This window comes from Wolffia australiana, chromosome 9, assembly GCF_029677425.1.
Source record: "Wolffia australiana isolate 7733 chromosome 9, ASM2967742v1".
Lineage (NCBI taxonomy): Eukaryota > Viridiplantae > Streptophyta > Magnoliopsida > Alismatales > Araceae > Wolffia > Wolffia australiana.
Window position 1 is genome coordinate 15,860,277 of NC_135843.1, and position 24,127 is coordinate 15,884,403.

The 24,127-nt window shown below is 39.9% G+C and overlaps 1 protein-coding gene and 1 pseudogene across 2 annotated transcripts; one reads left to right on the forward strand and one right to left on the reverse strand.

The window, feature by feature from the left end:
• Nucleotides 1-390: 390 nt before the first annotated feature.
• Nucleotides 391-5,048, reverse strand: LOC144707980 (succinate dehydrogenase subunit 7B, mitochondrial-like). Of its 2 annotated transcripts, none has more exons than XM_078581268.1 (5): nucleotides 4,905-5,048; nucleotides 4,563-4,624; nucleotides 4,407-4,475; nucleotides 2,889-2,991; nucleotides 391-694 (listed from the first exon to the last, which is right to left on the reverse strand). In XM_078581268.1, exons 2-5 carry the CDS (start codon nucleotides 4,620-4,622, stop codon nucleotides 615-617), a joined length of 312 nt encoding a protein of 103 aa, XP_078437394.1. In that variant the 5' UTR covers nucleotides 4,623-4,624; nucleotides 4,905-5,048; the 3' UTR covers nucleotides 391-614. The 2 variants fall into 2 exon arrangements, with proteins under 2 accessions (XP_078437394.1, XP_078437395.1); XM_078581269.1 differs by lacking the exon at nucleotides 4,905-5,048 and adding an exon at nucleotides 3,862-3,952.
• On the forward strand, nucleotides 1,303-1,478 carry LOC144708179 (U2 spliceosomal RNA; annotated as a pseudogene).
• Nucleotides 5,049-24,127: the final 19,079 nt, after the last annotated feature.

Here is a 24,127-nt window from a genome sequence, read left to right on the forward strand (position 1 = left end):
TTAGATGTTTATTGCAAATCTTCCCTATTAGACTCCAGATGATCCTACTTGTTACCTTTTATTTTCGCTATATTCTACTTGTTCATCATTCCGGGATCTTCTGTCAGTTATACAGGCAAAGAACATGTCCCTGAGAGAAACCTGAGAATTCCTAGCAAGAAAAGAAGTAGAATTTGATGGATGGAGCAGGCGTGCTTCACCTCGTGTCCTGTCCCATTCCAGACACTCGGACGATGGTTTTTTTTTCAGAATTAAGGATTGGATCTGGGCGGCAGCGAGTGCGCAGGGCTTTAGTGGAGATTCTAAGCGAGCGGAATTCGGTCTTTGTTTTGACAAAAAAATGCTGAATTTTCCTATATTTAAATAAATGGAGAAAAGAACAGAGAAAAGTGGATGTGAATGATAAAGATATTATTGGATGGACCGTGATCCATTGCTCTCCTTTGTTCATTTCAGTAAAGAGGGGAAAAAACTACAGACAACTGAAATGAACAAACATGAGGATTCAGGTTCGGTAGTATGATTATGAACAAGCAAAAAAGAAGACCATGCAGAAGCTCACACTAAAGATTGAAACTGCAACTTATTCAGAAACATTACCAAGAGAAAGCGAGTCAAGTGTTCTTGGTGTCACTGACTTGGTCGAATTTTGCCCTCTTCTCCATAGCTTTGTAGTAGATCTCGTAGCTGCATGCTGAAGCATAGAACAATCTTAATTTTCCAAATTTCAGAGAAGAATGGAAAGGTTTCTTCATTTTATTCGAAGTGAATCAACATTTTTAAGTACTTGTCTGGCATATGACAGAAAACACAATGCATAATAAGAACATGGTATTGCATGTCGTAGCTACTAGCGTAAGAATTCTAGAAGCATAAATTTCCAGAAACTATGATTTAATTACCAGAAATTTCAGATGTAAACAGGGATTTTTTTTAATTTGATTTCAAACGAGTTGACATAGGTTCTTTGGCGTATCTTTTTTTTTTGAAAAAACTTCTTTGGCGTATCATGAATGATAAATGCATAAGAACATGGCGCGGATGTCCATCCAACCCAACGTGATTAAGTGCAATTACAGCTGACGTGATACAAAAAGTGAAACATAAAACTCATGGTCTCCGACAAGAGCCTATGACAAGTGGCACGGTAGCAGAAAGGAAAAGAATAAGAAGGTAGCCAAGAACTTAATGGATAAAGCAGTTATTGGAAATCAAAGCCAGATGCAACTATAGATTCTAGATCTCAATACAAAATACAGCTATTCCCATCTACAATGAATGTCTTAGAGAGGCATACAAAAGATCCTTTTTCAGCCTTTTGCCTAAGATCAAGTGTAGTATCGGTTCTTATCAGTTTAATATCTGATACATGGCCAACCATGTATCAGATATAAAATTAATTTCTCACGGGAGAGAGCCAACCACAATGGCTCACAACTGCCGTTCTTGCACTACTGCATGGGTGTGTTTCACTCCCTCATGGTCTGCATCCTACTTGTTGATTTTTCTCCTTCCGCCCATAAGTACGCCATAGGACTTTAATCCAGAACCTACTCCTAATGATGAATTTTCGGCAGTAAAAAAGATGTTCTCGAAGTGGTCGTCAACAACATGCAAATGATATCTTGGGACATCTTTCTAGCACGAGTGATTATTCACATTATACCAATACATTATAATGCAAAACCTGATGGGGTTGTGCAGCAGCTTGTGGTGCATGATGTGCGTAAAGGCTAGGCAGGCTGACTAAGGTACACAATAAGGACAGCATCAGGGGGAGAAGGAGGACTCCAGCAGACGGGGGCATTTGAATGTAGGGACACAACTCTTGGGCGAGGCTGTAAGTGGCTGGGCGATGAGGGATTCTCTTATGTGGCGAAAGTTATCGGGAGGGGGAATCATTCTCTGTGATTAGCTGTCCGTCAAAATCCAAGTGAAGAAGACTTGTTGAGTACTTCACAAACTTCTGACCAAGTGTAGTGCTAGAGTTGGTTTGGTTTTGGTATCTAATAGAATTCAGGAGCCAATTATTGAAAAAGTTAGGGTCTCCTGACCCCTGCCAGGGGTAATTGTTTCCAACTCTTGCTCTTGGAGTAGTTGAATCGGCTGGGAGATTCCCTCAAAAGGGTTTGGATGCCAATCTAAGCCTGTAACCAGTGTTCCTTCTCTCTCTTTCTTCATTCTTACAAGATCACACTTCACAGAAACCTACCCCAGGTTCCCCCGATAAAAAAGTCAACTATAAACAGGGGCAAAGCTAAATCCAGCATTATAATGTATTTTAAAGGTGGTTGGGGGCTTCCCTTTGACAGGGATGGAAACAGCTCTCAAGCTTTCCGAAGAAACAAATTAATAAACAGCTTCAGTGGGTCTCACGAAGTTGTTTTCTTTCGCAGAAATATATATTTGTTTGAGATGTTTCTTCCAAAAAACAATATCTTAAAGACGGGGGTCCGTGGTCGATGCGGAGTATAGTTAGTTTTTATCGCTACATTTTTAGCATATGCAAGAAATTTTCGTGCATAAACTGCATGAATTTTCACAGAGGTTATACATGCACCATGGTGAGTCAACGGCACTGAACCCACAAATATTAAAAGCATTTCTAGTCGATAAGACAGAAATTCAACAAGAAAAACCTGCCCACCAACAAGTTTAGGTTTCCTTAGGTCTTCTTAGCCTACAACTTCGGCCCAGTTAATCTTTCAATCCAAGACCCCCACAAACAACAATCCAAAACTAATGGTTACATCAACAATGACAGATGGGAATATTGTCTTCTTTCAGATATTTGGCATTGATTCTATTAAACACAAACTATCATCTTTTTGAAGAAAAAATAGAACAATGCATCCGTACTAATAAAGAGTTCAACAAATTTGTCTTACCAGCAACAACGAGAATGATTAGTGCATCTCCAATTTTTTTTGCCCGCACAACAGATTTCTTGTGCGACTTGAACTTCCTCAGAGCAGGGTCGTCTTCTAAAAGCTGAGAATGAAAGCAAAGCTTATTCCATCTCATCGCAAGCCCCAAGTTAAGAAAAAGATTCAGGTATGTCATAACGGGCAAAGATTAATACATCAAGATTCCATGATATTTTTTTTGAAGAAAAAGTTAATCAAGAACTTCTTGTGAAAAAGTGAAAATATATCGCTATTAAATTGATATGAATGATAGACTCGTTTGAAAAAAAGATAAGTGACAAACTCCCGAGCCTTTCTTAAAGTAAGACAGCATTTTTCTTAAACAGAAATCCAGCGATTAAATTTTGAACTGGTTCCCACGACACTGCATGACCCGAAATTTTAAAACTTCAATGCTACGAGAACAAGAAGTTGCAAAACAGATCTAATATTAAACGGACATCAAAATTATATGAAAGCTTTACTCATTTGGAAAAGTTTATTGGTTTCTATGATAAATGAACAGCCTAAAAACGATGAATGATACCATCTTGATCACCATTCTTAAAACAAGGTCGCATTTCCTCTAAAATAAATCCTCCGACTATATGTTAAACCGGTTCTCAGAACATTTCATGACCCAAAAAGTTAAAATCCTCATTTTATAAATGTGCAAAGGAAACCTATAAAGAGAATAAACCTGTATTAATATCAAAATGATAAGTAAGATAAACTTAATTGAAGAACAATAAGACAGCCTGAAACTGAGAAAGGACACATAGCTGATCCCACTCTTAGAAAAAGACAGCATTTTTCCTTTAAAAGAATTGTAACAACTTGATTATGAACGCATTCTCAGGACATTTCACTATCCAAAGATTAAAATTTTCACCATATGGGTATGCAGGGACAACTGAAATCAGAACTTTTTTAAAGTATAAAATTGCATTGATACCTTAGTTAATTGAAGAAAAATAAAACAGCCTGAAAATAACAGAAATGATAGTATGATCTCCATTCTCAACGCAAAGAATGACACCATTTTCCTGTGGAAGAATCCAATGAGTTGATTATAAAATCGGTGATATGAGTTGAAACCGACGTATTACCATTCTCTCAACCGAAATTTACATAGGTTGAATAAGTTTTCGTTTGGTCACGAAGAAGGAACCGGTATAATTTTCACACTATTCAATTCTAACAGGGAAGAGGTGAAAATCGGAACATTCTTGAAGCTTTTGCTGCAACGACATCAAACTAGAAATCGGAGATTCTCCAGCTCAGAGGTAGGCGAATCCATCTTGACGCATCTCACCATCACTCATCTTCTCTCTGTCACTAAATTCTATCTCTCGCATTTTCTCTTACTGTATACTTTCCATAAGCAATACTACGGACTCGGCATTCTTGGAAATTATGTTGAATTTCTCTAATCATATTTTGGAAACTTTAAGGAATTTTTCTTCGAACATTCTGCTCGGAAGCAGATCAGAAACTCACCGCTTTTTCTCTTGCTCCTGGCTCTACATGGAACCCGCGACGAGAGAAGAGTTCCACCGGCAAAGGCCCCTAAAATAGAACATCAAGAACAGTTGAGATTTCAGAAGATGAAAAGACCCCTAAACGCACACCTATAGGCCAAAGAAAGATGTAAACCTGTTGAGGAATTCCCCGCAAGCTGGAAAATAGATTGCTCTTCGAGAATAAAGAAGACATTTCTGCACAAAACCGACAGTTATCACAAAGACGAACAATGTTGATTAAACCACAGGCATCATCCCTAGGTAAGACATCCGCCGAATGATAGACTAGGAAAACATAGATCGGAATTCGGTATCATCCATGAATTTTCTCGAAATAAGCTCCGAATAGGGCAATGGCTTCGATTTAGGAAATCAATCGATGAAGGAGGACGCTGACAGCAATCGCATGGGAAAAAAACTGAGGAACTCGGAGACATTGCACGACTAATCTATGAGAAAGTAGAGAACTGCAAACCTTGCGGATTTCGCAGACGGAAAATTCCTCGGCAGATCTCGCCGCGGAACACAAGTACGAGAATGGCGGAAATTACAGTGGAAATTTTCCTTCCCGCTATTTATCATTTCATCAAGAAGAATCACTATCCAGAAATATATTTGTTTGAATATAAGTTTTGGAACATATGAAGAGTTTTTATGTATAGCCGCGTTATTACATCAATTAATTCAGATGGTAGGAAAAATGGAATTTTGATGTGCTGAGTTCATTCAATAGCTAATGAATGCCACTGAAAGTTTTAAGAGAGTTTTATATTTCTAATCATAATGATTAACATGTGCAAATATAATTTAAAACATAGAAGATCTCTATTTCTTTACTGTAATAAAGTATTTTCAAATATAAACTTCATAACAAAATAGATGTTTCATAAAAGCAGAGATGTTTGTGTTTCTTTGTTAGGCTGGAATATTTTTTATAATTAAACAGGAGAAATTATTTTATTTCTGAAAGAAAAACTGAACATTAACATTTTTTATTATAGACAAGGAAGATTACTACTGCTATGCTGTCATAAGTTATTTTTCAGAGATAACTTTTGACATAACAATTTAGTGTGTAATGAAAAAAGATGTTTGTGCTTATTTATTAGGCTGCAATATTTTTTAAAAATAAATATTCGATTTAAAGCTTTGCAAATATCATGAACAACTATTATTATTTCCTAACCAAACTTTAAACACAAACATTTTTATATCTATAAAGAGGTGTTGCCGTCCCTAGAGAAAGCTTATCTTACAACAGATGTATGGTTAAGGAAAAACGCTATTTTTATCATATTTCTGCTCTCTTTTGTTTTCGCTATCATTGACCTAATTATTTGAGAGCATGAAAAAATAAAATTAGTTTTGAGCAAGAAAATAAGAGATGAGAGAGTGGGTGTGAGAGAGAAAGAGAGGGGAATAGAAAGTGAGAGGGATAGAGAGTGATGAAGAAGAAAGGGATAGCGAGAGAGATAGAGAGGAGAAGATAAAGGGTAGGAAGAGAGAGAGAGAGCGAGCTGAATAAGGAGAGAGAGAGAGAGAGAGAAAGAGAGTGATAGGGAGAGAGAGACGGGATAAGATAAATGGTAGGAAGAGAGAGAGAGTGATTGATGGCGAGAACGCCAACACATCACCATCGGACGCATCGATACGGTCAACCGAAGTCAGCACTCCCACTACAGACTCAACGGCGAAGTCAACCAAAGTCAACGCCTCCGCCTCGGACACGCCGCAACCGTCGTCACGCACGTCTCCACCAGCGCACGTCCCTACGCGCGTAATGACACGTCGCCAGAGGCAGATCAACAACTGTCCTTTGGCGTGACATGAAGCACGTCTTTAATTTCTCTTCTCTAATTTCTCGTCATTTTCTCTTTCCTCCAAGGCCTGTATATATAGGCCATTGTTTTCAGGAAACACTTAGGCAGTCATTATTCAAGAATCGAGTTTTTGTTTAACTCTTCTTGGAGGACTGCCCAGCCTCCCTATCCTCCGTCAACCCTAGCACCGCCGTCGCCGTCGCCACCGCCGCCGCATTGCGTCGCCGGCCTTCCCCCCTTTTCCCCTCCCTTTCTCTCTCTCTCTCTCTCTCTCTCTCTCTCTCTCTCTCTCTCTCTCTCTCTCTCTCTCTCTCTCTCTCTCTCTCTCTCTTCCCCCAGCCCCTTGCAGCCGCCCGCGCACGCCGAGCGCTGGCCGACAACCCTCGCCGCACACACGGCCTCCACACACGCCGCGCGCCAACCCCAACGCTTGCAGCGCTCGCGGCCGCTCGCGCTGCCGCGCGTCAGCCCCAGCGCTCGCAGCGCTTACGGCCGCCCGCGCATGCCGCGCCCCGGCCCCAAGTGCTCGCCGCGCGCACGGTCGCCCACATACGCCGCGCGCCGGCCATCAACGTTGTCGAGGCCGTCCAACGATTCGTCATCGACCTCGTCCAACGCTTCGAGCCGCGCGCGCTACGCGCGCTCCGTGCGCGCCAGCGCTGTGCGCACTCCGAGCGCGCTCCAGTGCTCCACGCGCTCAGCGCCCGTGCGCGCTGCTCCACGCGTGCGGGTAGTCCCCTACGCTTGAATCTGCGACCAAGACATCAACTCGCTACCAAGGCGTCAACACCCGGAATGCCCAGACTCCTTCGTCCAGTGGGCCGCTCAACGCCCGGATTCGCCCAGCCTCGTCACGATCAGAATTTCCCGCATCCTCTTCACGCAATAGGTGCCGAGGTACGCCTGAACTCTTTGGTGTCGAAAGTGTTCTCCGTCCAATATTTTCTTGAGAAGTTTCCACCGCCGTCAGAATTAGATTTGGTTTGGATTTCCCATTTCCTCTCTCTCTTTCGAGTGTTTCTTCGTGACGCGAATTCGGATATTGATTTCGGTGCTTAGGCATCGTTGCGGTGGGTGAAGACAGTACTCCCCCCCTCTACAAGGGTCAGAGCTGCACCACCAGTTTTTCATCGGTTTTAAAGTCCGAATCCGACTGTGTGTATTTTTATGGGCTGTTTAATGCCTCCAGTACCCAACCCATCCATCGGTGTCCATCCGTCCGCAACATTCCCCGTACTCCAGTCATCCATTCCTTAGTCGTCCTACGTCAGTGATATAGATAGGGGAATAAGGAGAGAGAGAGAGAGAAAAAGAGCCAGATTGGGAGAGAGAGGAAGAGAGGGATAGAGAGAGGGCGGGATAGGAAGAGAGCAGAAGAGAGGGATAGAGAGAGAGGGCGGGATGGGAAGGAAGAGAAAAAGAGGGATAGAGAGAGAGGGGGGGATAGGAAGAGAGAGGAAAAGAGGGATAGAGAGAGGGGGGGAATAGGAAGAGAGAGGAAGAGAGGGATAGGAAGAGAGGGATAGACAGAGTGAGCGGGATAGGAAGAAAGATCAAGAGAGGGATAGGCAGAGAGAGCGAGATAGGAAGAGAGAGGAAAAAAGGGATAGAGTAGGGATCGGGGATTCGGACAAATTGTTTGAATGCTCGATCGGATCAGGCATTCGAACAATCGAATCCAAACACCGATCTGTCCAGTTCAGATCCAATCCGAACACGATCTGCGCGTCTGTTCAGATAGGATTGTTCGAACAAGATGCCTGTTTGGATCAAATGTTCAAATATGATCTGATTTGAACACGTTGTTCAAATCGAATCGAATCGAATGTTTGAATCCAACAGCGCCAGCGGCTGCCATTGGCGCCCAGCAGTGGCCAACGCTGCCCAGCTGCGGCCATCGCCAGCCAGCGGCAGCCTAGCGTCGCCCAATGGCACCCAACAATCGATAGTGCCAGGCAACAGCTGCCAACGCCCGCCAACGACCACCAGCACCGCCAGCACCGCCTAGCATCAGCTAGCAGCCGCCAGCTCCGAACAGTAGTGCCAACGCCTGCCAGCTATTTCCAGCGTCGGCCGGCGACCGCCAGAGGGAGTTGATGGCTGTCGGTGGCACCCGCTGGCCATTTGTTCGAACATGTTCGAGCAGTTTGAACAAATGGCCGATCGAACACGAAGGAACCAATTTGTTCGTTCGAAACTTTCTATCAAACACGAACAAAGGGTCTATTCGATAGAAAGATTCGAACAGATCAGTTCGAATCAGCATTTGTTCATTCAAATCTTTCAAACAAGATTCGAATGATCCAATCCGATCTGACCATCGATGGCTAGGATAGAAGGAGAGGAAGAGAGAGAGAGAGTAAGACTGAAGAGAGAGAGTGAGAGAGAGAGTAAGATATCTTGCAAAATGTTGCTGACCTAAGTTAGCAACAGTTTATGGTTGGCACAGGAGTCTGAAGGGGACTGCCTTCCATAATAATACCAACCCTCTCTTCGTCTTCTTCTATTATTTCTCTCTCTCATGCCCTTCCTCGCATCTACGTCCATGTAAAACCCCTAGATAAGGTATATGCGAAAGAGAAGTATTCAATAAAAGCCAGAAGTTGACGCACAAATAAAGGTGGCTGTCCCTATTGCACTCCCACCACATTTCCGGCATTCCGTGGTGCCAAAATTATCTTTTTCCGCCACGTCTCCTCTACTTCTCTCGATTGATAGTAAACATAGACTAGGAAATACAACCATTAAATCTAACGGTACTTATTCATTTTAATATAGTCGTTATCTCGTTATAATGGCTGTGATTACAACAAACATATTACTATATTTACTATCATTCTATAACTATAAATATGAACCAATTCATTGTAATCTTTGTGGATTAATCAACGATTTAACTCAATATTTAACCCAAGGAAAGCTCGTTGTGGAATCCTTAGCAATAGAGTATCCACCAAGAAGCATAGCGAATGCAGTAATGCCGGTCATGGGGCCTACACCTGCAAATCTCGGGCCAGTTCCAATTCTGATTCCTCCCAGATTAACGAGTTCAGTTCGTCTGAATGCAGACAATTACCATATGTGGGGAAATATAGTTCTTCCTCTCCTGAATGGGTATGGTTAATTCGTTTTATAAATGGCTTTCCACCTCCCTCAACTATTTCAGATCAACATGGCAATACCATGGAAAATCCAGATTTGAAAAATTGGTGGAGAACTGACCAGCAAATTCTTGGGTTTTCTCCACCACAATATCCGAATTTGTGTTATCATGCATTGCAAATGCTACCTCTGCAAGAGAAGCATGGGAGAAATTAGAGAATACCTTGGTGGAAGAAGCCAATCAAGAATTGTGTAGCTGCACAGGGAATTCCATAATATTGTCAAAGGATTGATGACTATTGAAGAGTACATCAAACACATCAGAACTGTCTCAAAAGCTCTAGAGATCATACAACACCCTGTAAGTGAACCTACAAAGATTTACACTTCCCTACGAGGCCGATGCCCAGAGTATTCACAGTTTGTGATGAGTATTAATGCAAATATTGATCACATGGGGGTTGAGCAAATCACGACTAATCTAAAGGCACATGATGATTATTTAATATATGATAATAAAGGGAAATCCACTGCATTTCTCCTTATGGCCAATTCTGCCCAAAAGCAAACTTATCAGCCCTACAATCGGCACACTAGTCAAGGATCGAGAACATACAACTATCAAATAAACAACTTTCAAAGTCGTGGTCAAAATTGAGGTATAATAAGAGGCCAAAGATATCAGCCAAGATGTCAAGCATGTTCTCAATTTGGACATAGATCTAGAGAATGTCAAGAATTCATCAGATTGTCCTCAACAAATACATCATTATATGTACCACAAGCATACTCTGCGGAAAACCAATGGTGGTATCCAGATAGTGGGGCAACTCACCATGTAGCCACTTACATCAACAACCTACCAGATACTCAACCATATCAATGTTCAGGCAGTTTCAAGTCAGTAATGGAACAGGTTCGAATATCTTATCTATTGGAAATTCTACTATTACAACATTTGATAAAATACTCTTTCTGACAAATATATTTCATGTTCCTGAAATTAAGAAACAATCATATACATACAAAAATTAACTATTGGCAACAACGTGTTTGTTGAGTTTCATAAGTCTTCCTGTTTTGTGAAGGACAATGCAACCCACAGAATCCTTCTCCGAGGAATAGTTAAGTGTGGGCTCTACTACCTGGCAAAACAAAACATCAAGGCAGCCTACACTAGATCATTGACATTTGAAGAATCTTGGCACTTGAGATTTGGTCATCCACAACTCGACTCTGAAAAATATTACTAAAAAATTTGGACTACCTTCTATTCATAAATCGTGATTCCTGCAATAGTTCTAGTACTTGTCTTGAAATAGTTCACTCAGATTTATGGGGACCCGCGCCAGTTTTATCTCATTCTGGTTTCTTGTACTATGTGATATTGTTAGATGAATTAGTGAATAGGCGGCATTCCAGTTTTGTGTTAGGCCCCTAACTAGGCGGCATTCCCTGCTCAGAGGCCTGTGTTCTTATTAGGAGGGGGTGTTCGCGTTGCAACTCACAATACTTAATGACTGAGTCATCTCTGGGTAGCGATGACCAAACCTGATCTTTCACGCCATCGGCCCCGCATGTGGTGGTACACTACGGACGGCGTGCGTGTCCATTCGCGCCTAAGGCGGAACAGATCAGGTGAAGTCTGCGCGTGTTGGGCGCGCTGGCTGATATGCGTGAGCGCACGGGCGCCAAGCGTTGTGCGCCAGCGCCACGTGCCACGCCCGGGTGCCAATGCTACGGGCAAGTGCCAAGCGTCGTGCAGGAGTAGGAAGCGCTGCGCGCGGGCACGGGACGCGTAAGCCGGGTGGCGTGCTACAGGTGCAACGCGCAGAGTTGTGCGGGGTGCCACGTAGTGGCCACGTGGGCAGCGTGCGCGTTGCGTGTGTGGGGTGCGGGGTAGGGAGATATCCCACCAGGAGACTAAGGCAAGTGGCACATTGAGAGCGCCGAGGCAGCATGGGGGCGCACGGCGTGCCCACGGGTATTGCTGGGCACGTAGTGCCCAATTTGAGGCACCAAATGCGGCGGCGTCGTGCGGACTGCGCGTGAAGGTGTCAGCGCGGGTGCTGTTGGTGTGTGTGAGTGCCAAGGCAGGGGTGGCGTGTATGATTGCCACGCCCGCAGGGGCACGGCGCCCGGCCCGGCTGCATATGTGTAGAGGCAGAGCAGGAGTGCATGCGCAGAGCGGCGGCCTAGAGGGGGACAGGTGACACTATCTTGGCGCGAGGTGCCTTGTCTCGTTCATTGTAACACCCCTCGTATTCTCCCATGTAATTGTTCTAACTACAATGTAACCTTCCATGATGTGAATGCAATGACCCTATTCCCTGATGGGGCTGCATCCCACCATCTCCTTTAACCCCTTCCATGTGATCTTAAGCAATTGCAAAAACTTTCACTGCAAGAGACCAAGGCTGCTCAGTGTTTTGCTCTGAGCACTAAGTCCGGCACACGTCAGATTTGAGCAAGAGACCTAGCTAGGGATTTGACCATGTGACAGATATTTATAGATGAATTTAGTAAATATGTATGGCTCTATCCTATCAAAAGGAAAAGTGATCTTTTAGACACTTATATTACCTTTCAAAAACATGTAGAAAATCAATTCTCTTCTAAAATTAAATATTTCCAATCACAGTTGGGAGGAGAATATCAATCTCTCCATCAGTATTTTAAATCCCAAGGAATTGTTCTTAGGGTGTCTTGCCCACACACCCTTGAACAAAATGGGACAGCTGAAGTAAAACATAGGCATTTAATTGAAACGACCCTTTCACTACTTCATCATGCAAAAATGCCAAAGCCATTTTGGGATGAAGCACTTGTGACTTCTATGTACCTTATAAATCATTTAACTACACCTATACTGAAAAGTAAATCTCCTTGTAAATTATTGTTCAAATCTAAACCTGATTATTATTTACTTAAAACTTTTGGTTGCTTATGTTACCCCTATTTGAGACCTCATGCTAAACATAAACTCGAGCAAAGATCAAAAAACTGTTTTTTTTTGGGTTACCCTGCCTTGAACCTTGGATATTGATGCCTGTCTCTCCACTCAGGTAAGTTTATTATCTCTGGACATGTTATTTTCTTTGAAAAATCCTTCACATTTTCATCTGAAATAGACTCTAATCAAGAAAAAGGTGTTGTGGGATCATCCCATTGAATCAACTATTTCAACAACTGAAGTCAATGACTCTACCAACTATTCTAACATTTAAAATAACCTCATTCTTTCAAAAGTGCATCCATGAGTCCTCATTGGATGCAAGCTATGAAAGAAGAGTTTAATGCTTTAATGCAAAATCAAACATGGGAGTTAGTTCCTACAAATCCAAATTTGCATATCATAGGATGGAAATGGGTATACAGAACTAAGTATAAACCTGATGGTACAATTGACAAATACAAAGCACGACTTTTTGCTGAAGGCTATAATCAACAAGAAGGCATTGATTTTTTTTAGAAACCTTCAGTCTTGTTATCAAACACACTACAATTCAATTACTACTTTCTTTTGCTGTTACATGAACTGGGAAATTCATCAATTAGATGTCTGTAATGCGTTTTAACATGGGGATCTCAAAGAAACTTTGTATATGGAACAACCTATGGGTTTCAAAGATCCAAGTCATCATAATCATATTTGTCGTCTTAAAAAATCCATATATGGACTTAAGCAATCACCACGAGCCTGGTTATACAAACTAACACAATTTCTTACACAACTTAATTTCACTCATTCAAAAACACAGAACTCTTTATTTTTTAAACCTTTTTCATCAATCCCAATTTTTATTCTCACATATGTTGATGATATACTTGTATCTCTCCATGTTCAAATGAAATAAATCTGCTCGTTAAACAGCTTCAAACAGTTTTTTCAATAAAAGATTTAGGATCCACTCATTATTTTTTAGGCATAGAGTTCACCAAGGTTAAAGAAGGATACATACTCTCTCAATCAAAATATCTCTCTCAGATACTGCTACATTCAAATATGTATACTTGTAAACTATTTTCTACCCCTGTAGCTTAATGAAAAACATGTATTTCTCCAGATTTGCTTCCTGATCATACACTTTATAGGAAGATTGTTGGTTCCTTATAATATCTAACACTAACTCGTCCTGACATTGCCTTTGCAGTTAACAAGGCTTGTCACAAAATGCATTCTTCCAGCAATTAGGATTGGAAATCCCTCAAACATCTTCTTAGATATTTAAAAGGAACTGCATTACATGGATTATTTCTCTATAAGAATTCTCCTTTATCACTTAATGTTTTTAGTGATGCAAACATGGCTGGAGATCAACAAGATCGAAGATCTATAGGTGGGTTTTTAGTATTTCTCGGAAGAAATCTTGTCTTCTGGAGCTCCAAGAAACAACAAATAGTTGCTAGATCAAGCACAGAAGCAAAATACAAAGCACTTGCAAATGCTGCAGCTGAAACGTTGTGGATCCAATCCTTGCTCAAGGAGCTCAAACTCTGCTCAACCACTCCACCAATTCTCTGGTGTGATAATCTTAGAGCCACATACCTTGCTGCAAATCCATTTTTCCATGCAAGAACCAAGCACATAGAGGTGGACTGCCATTTTCGTTAGGGAGCAAGTTGCTATTCGTACACTACAAGTCAAGTTCCTCGGTAACAATGGACAACTAGCGGACATTCACACCAAAGCTCTTCCACGAGATCATTTTCAGCTCCTTCCAAACAAGCTTAACGTCTCCCTCTCGCTGCTGAGCTTGATGGGGGGTGCTGAGGAGTGCCAACTCGGCATCACCGCGCCAGTCAGCACGGGCATCAGCGCGCCAGCCAATAGGGACCTTAAACAGATTAGAGATTAAAAACTACATATAATATACTTGTTATGAGAAATAGATGGCTAGGGTTATTTATAGGATTTCACATAGAGTAGGATCAAATCAGCGGCTAGGATTAAACATAGAATACCTAACGTTAAATCTAACGGCCCTTATTCATTTTAATATAGTCATTATCTCGTCGTAATGGTTATGAATAAAACAAACACATTACTATATTTAGTATCATTCTATAACTATAGATACGAACCAATTCATTGTAATCTTTGTGGATTAATCAACGATCTAATTCAAGATTGTTGGTGTCTCGTCTCTCTCTTCTTTCTCCTTCTTCCCTCCTCTCTTAGCTCAAGATTCTCAATACTCTCTCTACAAAAAAGTGGGGGACACAATGAATTAACTTTAGAACCATGCGCAACATACTCATGGCTCGACTATATTCAGATAATATTTATTTCTCTCTTTGTTTACAAGTGCCCATTGAAAAAAATCATTCCAAGATGATGGGGGATGCGATGACGGCAGATTACCAATCGGCAAAGTTGGCTTCAAATGAAGACATGGAAATACCCTTCTTCCTCTTGATGTATGCCACCTTGCAAGAGCCCAAGAAAATAATTTCTCTCTCTCTCTCTCTCTCCTTGCTCTCTCTTTCTTTGTCTCTCTCTCCCTCTCTCTATTCCTGTTCATCTTCTCTCTTACCCAAAATGAAGAACTGGACAAGGCCATTCCCTCTCCAAAAGGTCCACCTTTGCTGTGTCTCTCTCATCTGCCTCCTCCCATTAGGACAACCAAACAAACACCGTCTCTCTCTAAAACCTTTTCTCCATATTCACAATCATTTCTCATTATTCTCCATCTTCTCTCTCCAAAATCTCCTCTGTAAACACTCACCATCTGGTTTTCTTCTAATCCTCTTAAGAAGAAAAAATATTTGACGGGTCCTCTCTCTTTTACTCTTATTCATCCTCTGTGTTGGGCACAAACACTCGCGGAAGCATACTTGGACATGAACAACTGCAGAAGATTTTGAGGATGATCCCAAGACGATACGAGGAGAAACAGAGTGTGTAGTCGTTAGCCTCGTTACATTCCCATGTCGTCACCGTCAAGAGAGTACCAACTCCAAGAGAGAGAGGAGAGGGAAGGAGAAAGAGATAATACATCAAGGGTGTGTTGGGGTTGAAGAAAATAAGAGAGATAGGGGGCCTAAATTCCCCCGTAGAAACTAGGCACGATCCTAGAAAGTAGGCACTATCCTATTTTCATGGACGTGCCAAGTCATCCTACTTTCTAAGATGTACCAAGTCAACCCCCACAATCCTGAAACTTAGGGCTGGGGGCTTTGACATTTTCAATATTCTTTCCTTCTCTTCCATCTATATTTTGTCTTCTTCTTCCTCTCTTCTCTCATACCAACCTGCAAGAATTGAGACCGGAGAAGAAATTTAATCCTTCTTCATCTCCTATTCGCCTCTATCTCTCTCTAAAACAAGTGTTGGAGAAGAAAAACTTGAGAAACAACCCACTGACCTAGATGGACACTGCAGATTCCCAGGTTTTCCTCTGTCTCTATCCTTGCTCTTTCTCTCTCTATATCTATTAATTTATCCATATATCTTTCTGTTCACTTAACTATACAGATTGAAAACTGTTTGTTTTTCTGTGCATCTATAATTAATGAAGGAATGTATCTATCTATCTTTCTATCACTTTCTCTCTCTCCTCAGTTTCTATCTTATCTCGGTCCTGTCAGCATGGAGATGGTTGGGGCCACGTTTTGGAGATGGAGGAACTGGGTCGAATAGCTAATTCTAAAGCAAAGGTAATTCACCCAAAATCTGTTATCAAATTCTATTTCCTCGTCTTGGTTGAAGTTTTTCTCTCTGAATAAAGCCCCCCGTTAAGTTCTTCTTTAGAAAGTCGTCCCTGAAAGATGATAGAGCGGCTGCTGCAGATGACAGCGCCAATATCTTTGGTAAGCCTGCTTACCTCTCCCTTGCAGTCATTTTATCTCTATCTCTCTCTATCTCTATATATCTCTCTATCTCTCTCTATCTCTCTCTATATCTATCTCTCAATCTATCATTTAATCTATTTATCTATCTATATCTCTCTGTCTATCTCTCAGTCTTTTTTTCTCTATCTCTTTGTCTAATCTCTCTCTCTCCCCCTTTCTCCATATCGATTGCATTCTCTCTCTATTTTTTCATCTCTAATTCTCTTCTCCTTCCCTCTCTGTTTTCCATCTCTATTGCTCTCTGTTTCTTTCTTTGTTTCTTCATCTCTGTTTCTCTTACCCCTTCTCCATCTTTGTGTCTTTATGCATCTCTATTGCTCCCTCTATCTTTTCCTTCCACTGTTTCTCTTTCATTCTATCTCACTCTTCTCTCTTCCTAACTCTCTTTTTCTGTGTCTCCCATTCTCTCTGCCGCTCTCTCTCTCTCCATATTGTTTCATCTTTCACCATATCACACTCTCCTCTCTCCGTATAACTCTTTCTCTCTCTACCCCTCTCTATATCTCTTCATATTTCTTCCTGGTACTTCTTTTCTCGCTCTCCTCTCTCTCTTTCCATATCTGTCTCTCTATCTCATTCTCCCTCTATTTCGAGATATATCTTTTTTGTTCTCCATATCTCTCTTTTTCTTTTATACCTTTCATCATCTCTCTTTTTTTGATACCTCTCTTCTCTCTCTATCTCTCTTTCTACAAATCTTTCTACTTCTCCATATGTTGCTCTCCTCTATGCCTTCACCATATTTTGCTCTACTCTCGCTTTCTTTACCAATATGCCTCTGTTCTCCCTATAGTTTTTTCTTTTTTTTGCACTGTCTGTGTTTTGTCTATGTATCTTTATCTTTCTCCATATCTTGCTTTCTTTGCTCTTTCTTTACCCTTATATCTCTCCTCTTTTTCTCTCTCTAGAACTCTTTTTCCCTCTCCTTCCACTTTTACTAGTCCTCTTTTTCTCTCTCTATATCTCTTTTTCCCCTTTTCCTTATTATAACTCTTTTCCATCTCTTTCTTTCCCATTATCTCTTTTTATATAATCCTCTTTCTATTTCTCTCTCTCTCCCGTTTTCTCTTTCTATATAATTGTCTATCCATCTCTCGTTGCTATTTTTCTCTCTCTATATCTCTTTTTCCATCTCTTTGTCTCTTTTTCATCTCTCTTTTCCTCCTTTTCTCTCCATCCATCTCTCTTTCCTATTATCTCTCTATACAAGTATATAACCGTTTTCCATCTCCCTATCTTTCTTATTTTTTCTCTCTTCATCTATTTCTCCATCTCTCATTTCCGTTTTCTCTCTCTAAATTTATTTTTTCGTCTCTCTCATTCCCATTTTTCCTCCTACATCTAATCATTAAGATCACTCAAGAGGATGGGATGTGAACGTAGATGAAGATGAAGAAGTAGAATAATGAGAAGGAGGTAGATGATAAGGAGGAGGTAGAGCAACGCCAGGAGTAGTTGATAGAGATCGGTTTTATTCCCCTTAAAATCTTAATACAAGTGAGTTAGTATTTATAGCTAATACTGATAACGGTTAGTATGGAGAAGTTACAAATCGAGTTGTAACTTCCCTTTTAGATTTAATTTTGTCCAGTCATTTGTTTTGACCATTTCCTGTCTATCTTGAATTCTATCTAGATGTAATCCTAGCCATCTATGTTTTCCTATATTTAATCCTATGCATCTATTTCTCATAACGAGTATTAGAAATCATGTTTTTACTAAACTACAGTCATGTAAAAATCCCTATTTGTCGATGACGCTTCTTTCTGAACTGGCGATTGCTGAATCCTCTTTACTATTTTCCCATCTCTTTTTCCCAGTTTCTCTCGCTTCCTCTATTTTTTCCATCTGTGTTTCTCTTTCTTTCCCATTTTCTCTCTCTACTCAATTTTTTCAATTCTATCTCTTCCCCGTCTTCTTCATCTCTAATTCTCGTTTAATATTTCTCTCCTTGTGTCTATCTTTTCATCATTCTGATTTTCTCTATGTCTACATATCTATCGCTTCCTTTTTCTTTCTCCTTTTCCATCTTTCTCTCACTGTCTCACACTCATTCCCCCTAATTGTCAAGCGAGTAAATCCGTCGAGGCCCCACCTATCGTGGGAAGCTTTTCCCTTAGCACGTGCGGCGCTCACACGTGCGGCATGCAGTCGCCCCCTGGCTTTTCCCTCGAAATGTCCTCACCTTCTTCGCCACGTTGTAACACTAAAAACCTTTCTGATATTTTTCTTGGCTTTTCTCGCATATTTTGATACATAAAATTTCGTCTTCCTATCGTTAGTCTGTATTATTTCATGTAAGACTCAAAAATCCTCTTTGCTATGTATGATCGTTCATTCAACAGATTCTTTTCTACCAGTTTTTAATTCATAAACTCTCTTCCTATCTTGATTCTTTATTATTATTTATAAGACTCAAAAACCCTCTTAGCTATGTATGATCGGGCATCCAGCATTGGCTTTTCTAGTGGTTTTTAATTCATAAAATATCGTCTTCCTATCTTTATTCTGTATTATTTCATGTAAGACTCAAAAATCCTACTAGCTAGGTATGATCTTGCATCTAACATTGGCTTTTCTCGCAGCTTTTAATTCATAAAATTTCATCTTCCTCTCTTCATTCTTTATTAATTTTTTGTAAGACTTAAAACCCTCTAACTATGTATGATCCTGCATCCAACGTTGGGTTTTCTCCCATTTTTTATTCATGAATTTCATCCTGGTATCTCCATACATTGTTATTTTTTGTAAGACTCAAAACCTTGTATGTTGCATTCATATTCTTTGTTATCTCCATTCATAAATCTAGTCCAACATTGCATGTTAGATCTTGGATCCAAAATTAGCCTTTCTTGTAGCTTTCATTCAAATATTTTCGTTTGGGTATTTTCATTCTTTATTATTTTTCATATTCTGAAGTTTATGAAACTCATTAAATTGTTGTGGTAGGTTGAGCATGGGTACGATTCTCCTCCTGTACTTCACTCTATCAATGGGCAAGATGGGGGATGGCACATGGACTCAAGATGAGAAGGTCGAGAGAGAATGACAGATTCAAGAGAGAGAGGGAAGATAGAGATAATGAGAGATAGAGAGAAGAGAGAGAGAGATAATGAGAGACAATGAGAGATCGATATAATAGAGAGAGAGAGAGAGAGAGAGAGAGAGAGAGAGTGAGAGGGAGAGATACATAAGAGATAGAGAGAATAGAGAGAGAGATAATGGGAGATACATGAGAGGTGGAAAAGAAGATGGAGATAAGGAAATAAATAGGGATATGGAGAGGGACTTAGAGAGAGAATTATGGAGAACGGATGAGAGAGCATCTTAGGGAGAGAAGGGATCTTCCTTTGGTGGGGATATCTCGATGATGTATTTTCTGATGAAAAAGAAATCACATGCTCAGTACTATCTTTATCTATCTCTCCATCTATGTTTAAGCTAGATTTACTTATAAATAGGGTTTGACGGTCCCGGTCTGGTCCGGTTCTGGTCTGATATTGTTTGGTTCCGGTCCGGTCTGGTACGGAGGGTGGCAGAGGAGCACGAGGGTGGCGGAGGCGTTGTGTGCGTGGGGCAGCAGTGATGAGCCTTGGGGCGGGTGATGGGAAGGGCGACAAGGAGGGGCATGGGTAGTGCATGGGACAAGGTCTGGTCCGGTCAGCTTTTTTGTCATGGACGTACAGCTTACCTGAAGTTTGGTCAAGTTGCGGTCCAGTCTTGTTCAGTCCCACTTCGGTCTGGTCCGACTGTATCCCAGTCCAAAATGTCAAAGCCTACTTATAAATGATAATGACAAACATATGAGATAGAAAATATGGAGAAAAGGAAATAGATAAAATAGAAGAGAAGAGGAAGGGACATTTAGATGTACTCAATCGATGAGAGAGAAATCCGCAGACCCATTCTCATTTTTATGAGTAGCCCAATCTTTTATCCCTATCTATAACTCCTAAATTCATCCTTTGTTGACCTGTCTCTAAATCTCTCTATTCATCTCACTATCTCTCTCTCTCTACAAATCTCTTCTACATCTTTAACATTGTTTCTCTCTCTGGATGTTTCTCTATCTATCCTTACATAATTTAATCCTCATTGACTGCCATTGTTTTTCTCACCGAATCTCTTTATATATCGTTATATGTCTATATTTACCACCATCACAATTTACATTCAATCTGTTGAGATTGCTCGAGCTTTGTATACACAGGAATAAAGGAGAAATGGAAAAAGAAAAGAGAGAACACAAGAAGAAGAGAGACGAGACAGTTAAGGTCATTATTTCCGCAAATTAAATCAATACACGTGGGTTCATATTTATAGTTTTAAATGTAATACTAAAATTGGGTACATCTAAATGTCCCTAGATATGTGGCTCCTAAGTTGTCACAGCATAATGTTGGTATTGCTTCGGGTTGTGCTTGAATTTCTTTGAGTAGGGATTTAATCCAAAGGATCTCAGCAGTTGTATTTGCAAGTGCTTTATATTCTGCTTTTATGCTGGACCTGGCTACCATGGATTGTTTTGTGAACTCCATGAAAAAAGATTTTCCCAATGAAAATGATATATCCTCCTGTTGATCTTCTATCTTCTCGATCACCTGCCCAGTCAGAATCACTAAATGCACTAATAGATATGTTAGAATCTTTGTGAAAAATTAAACCATGCAACGTACTACCCTTCAGATAACGGATCAAATGCTTCATAGACACCCAACCCTCTGAACTAGGGAAGTGCATATTTTGACATGCTTTATTCACTGCAAAAGCTTGAATCAGGTCACGTAAGTGTTAAATACTGTAATGCGCCAACAATTTGTTGGTACAAAGTATCATCCAACGCTTTATTTTTACATATAGTTGTTGAAGACAAAGCAATACGAGTAGGCAGTGGTTTTGAATTTGCCATATTTTCTCTTTCTGATGGTTAACAGATATCATGAATGTGTTAAAATAGAATCTTTTGGATGAGGTAGTAATTCTATGCCCAAAAAATGTTTTGCACGTCCATGATCACAAATTGCAAATTGCTTATATAATTGATAAACAACATCCTGTATATCTTTTGATTGTGGAAACATTATTAAAATGTCATCAACATATATTAAAATAAAAATTGGATTTGTATAAATTCATCTAAAAATAAGGATGTATCTGTTTTTTATTGAGAAAACCCCAGATTTTGTGATGAAGAAGTCAATTTAAAAAACCATGCTCGAGGTGATTGTTTTAAACCATATATTGATTTTTTAAGTAAACAAATAAAATCAGGATGAGAAGAAATTTTGAAACCTGGGGGTTCCTCCGTGTATATCTTTTCTTCCAAGTCTCCATGTAGAGAAGCATTTGACACATCAAGTTGAAACTTCCAACAGTTACTAATGGCGATTGAAAGTAATAATCAAATTGTAGTACGCTTAATCACAGGACTAAAGTTTCTGTAAAGCCAAAGCCTTCTACCTGATTAAAACCCTTTGCTACTAAGCAAGCTTTGTATCTATCTACACCTCCATCGGATTGATACATTAGCTTGTATACCCGTTTGCAGCCTATAACGTGTGAACTTTGATTCCTAGGGACTAAGTCCCACATTTTATTTTGAATCAATGCAGTGTACAAATATGGTTCTGTAACACTCAAAACTGTAGACAAACATGCGGGAATTGGATGTCTTATAGCTGTGAGTGATAGATGACTACTTCTTTGATGTATATCATCTTGAAGGTAAACATCTTTGAGTTTCCTTACTCTGATTTGGACTCCAGGCTCAGGTGTATGATCAAATGATGTATAAATATCTGAAATATTAAAATTATCTTCCTCTCTAGGAGTATTATTTCTTTCACTTGATGAATTTTCATTTTGATAATTATCATTATTCAGAAATGAATCTGATATTGATTGTTGAATATCATTATCTAACACTCTATTTGGTGTTGATGATGATATTGCTTGTAATATTTTAAGTAACAAGAGGACCAGATCCTAGTATTCGTGAATAGTTATCTGACGATGATGTAGACCAAAGAATGAAAAATATGTTCATCAAATAGAACATTCCTTGAAATGTAACTTTTACGTGATTGGATTGAAAAACACCTGTATCCATAATGCATTGAGCTATATCCCAGTAGAGCACACTTCTCTGATCGTGATTCCAGTTTATGCTGAGCATAGGAACTTAAGCATGGATAACACTAACAACCAAAAGTTCTCAAGGATGAATAATCAGGTGACATTTTAAACTATATTTCAAAAGGAGATTTAGTTTTTAGAACAGGAATTGGTAATCTGTTAATTAGATACACAGCCATAGCTACTGCTTCATTCCAAATTTCTTTTGGCATTGAAGCATAATGAAGTAAAGCTAAGGGTATTTCTACAATATGTTTGCATTTACTTTCAGTCGTACCATTTTGTTCAGCGGTATGTGGACAAAATACCGTGTGAACAATTCCCTGTCTTTTTAAAGTTTAGTGAAGATATTGTTATTCTCTCCTCAATCTGATCAAGAAAATACTTAATTTTAGTAGAAAATTGATTTTCTATGATCTTCTGAAATTTTATCCAACACCTCATTTTTTGCTTTAAAGGATTTAACCAAGTATATTTACTCTAATCGTCTACAAACACATAGTATAAAAAACCGAGGTTTGATAAGACAAGGGAAGGACCCCATAAATCCGAATGAAAAACTTTAAGCGGTTTGTGAGAGAAAATTTGACTCAGAGATTCAAAATCTTCAGTAAATGGAAGCTTATGTGACTTGGAGACTCTACAAGAATTACAAACCGATTGATTCAAAACATTTGTAAAATGAATTCCAAATTTTCTAACGACTTGATGTAAAATTCGAAATTGGGGATGGCCAAGCTATGAGTGCCATGTGTCTAGAGTCGCCTTTTTTCCAATCTGTGCCATGGGTTGACTTGTCTGTGACTCCAAACAATATAATTGTTCCCCCTAGCAGATTGAGGTTTGTTTTCTTGTCCTTCGCAACAAAATAAGATGGATGAAATTCTACAAAAACATCATTATCTATAATAAGTTCATGAATAGACAAGAGATTTTTTAAAATTACTGGTACGTGTAAAAACATCTTTAAGACAAAGCCTTTTATTATAAGTTGAAATTTTAGATGAGCCAATAGACAGAATTTTCAAGCCTGCACCATTACCCATTTGCAGATGTTCGCTTCCTTAATAGTTGGTTGTGTTTGAGATCAGGCTTAGGTCAACTGTCACTTGGTGGGTAGCTCCACCATTTGGGAGCCACAAATTGTTTTCAGAATGGCTTACAATGCATGCTTGAGGTGAAGAATGATGACTTGTTTTGATCCCTTTCTGCATTCTTGTAAATTCTTGAGATTCTCAAGCTCTATGACCAAATTGAGAACAGATTTCACACCTAGGTTGGAATCTGTTATTCCATCCTCTTCCTCTTCCATGATTGTAACTTGATCCTCTTGGGTAGTAGTTGTCCCTTCATTAGTTTTGATTTTGAGCAGAGTTCTTGTGGAATTGGCTATTATTAGCCGTCAGTGAAAACCACTTGAGCTTGCCTTGTCTTGATATTCAAGATAAACTTCATGTGACTTGAGCTGTCATAGTTTCTTCAAACTTCAGATGATCAAGATTAGCATTAACACATAGAAAAAATTGAGTTTATTCGGTTCCTAATTCTCTAATAAACGTATAATTCTTCTTGTCATCATCAATTATGGCACCAGCCGACTCTAGTGGTTCCACAACAAATCTAGAATGTTTCACATATTTATCTATAGTCACTGTACCTTTTGTCATTGTGTAGAATTGTCGATGAACATCCATTACTCTAGCTTTAATTCTGATAGAGAAAGTGCTTTCAAGTAAATTCCAAGCTTCTTTGATGGTTCTGGCTCTACTAACACAAGGAAAAACTG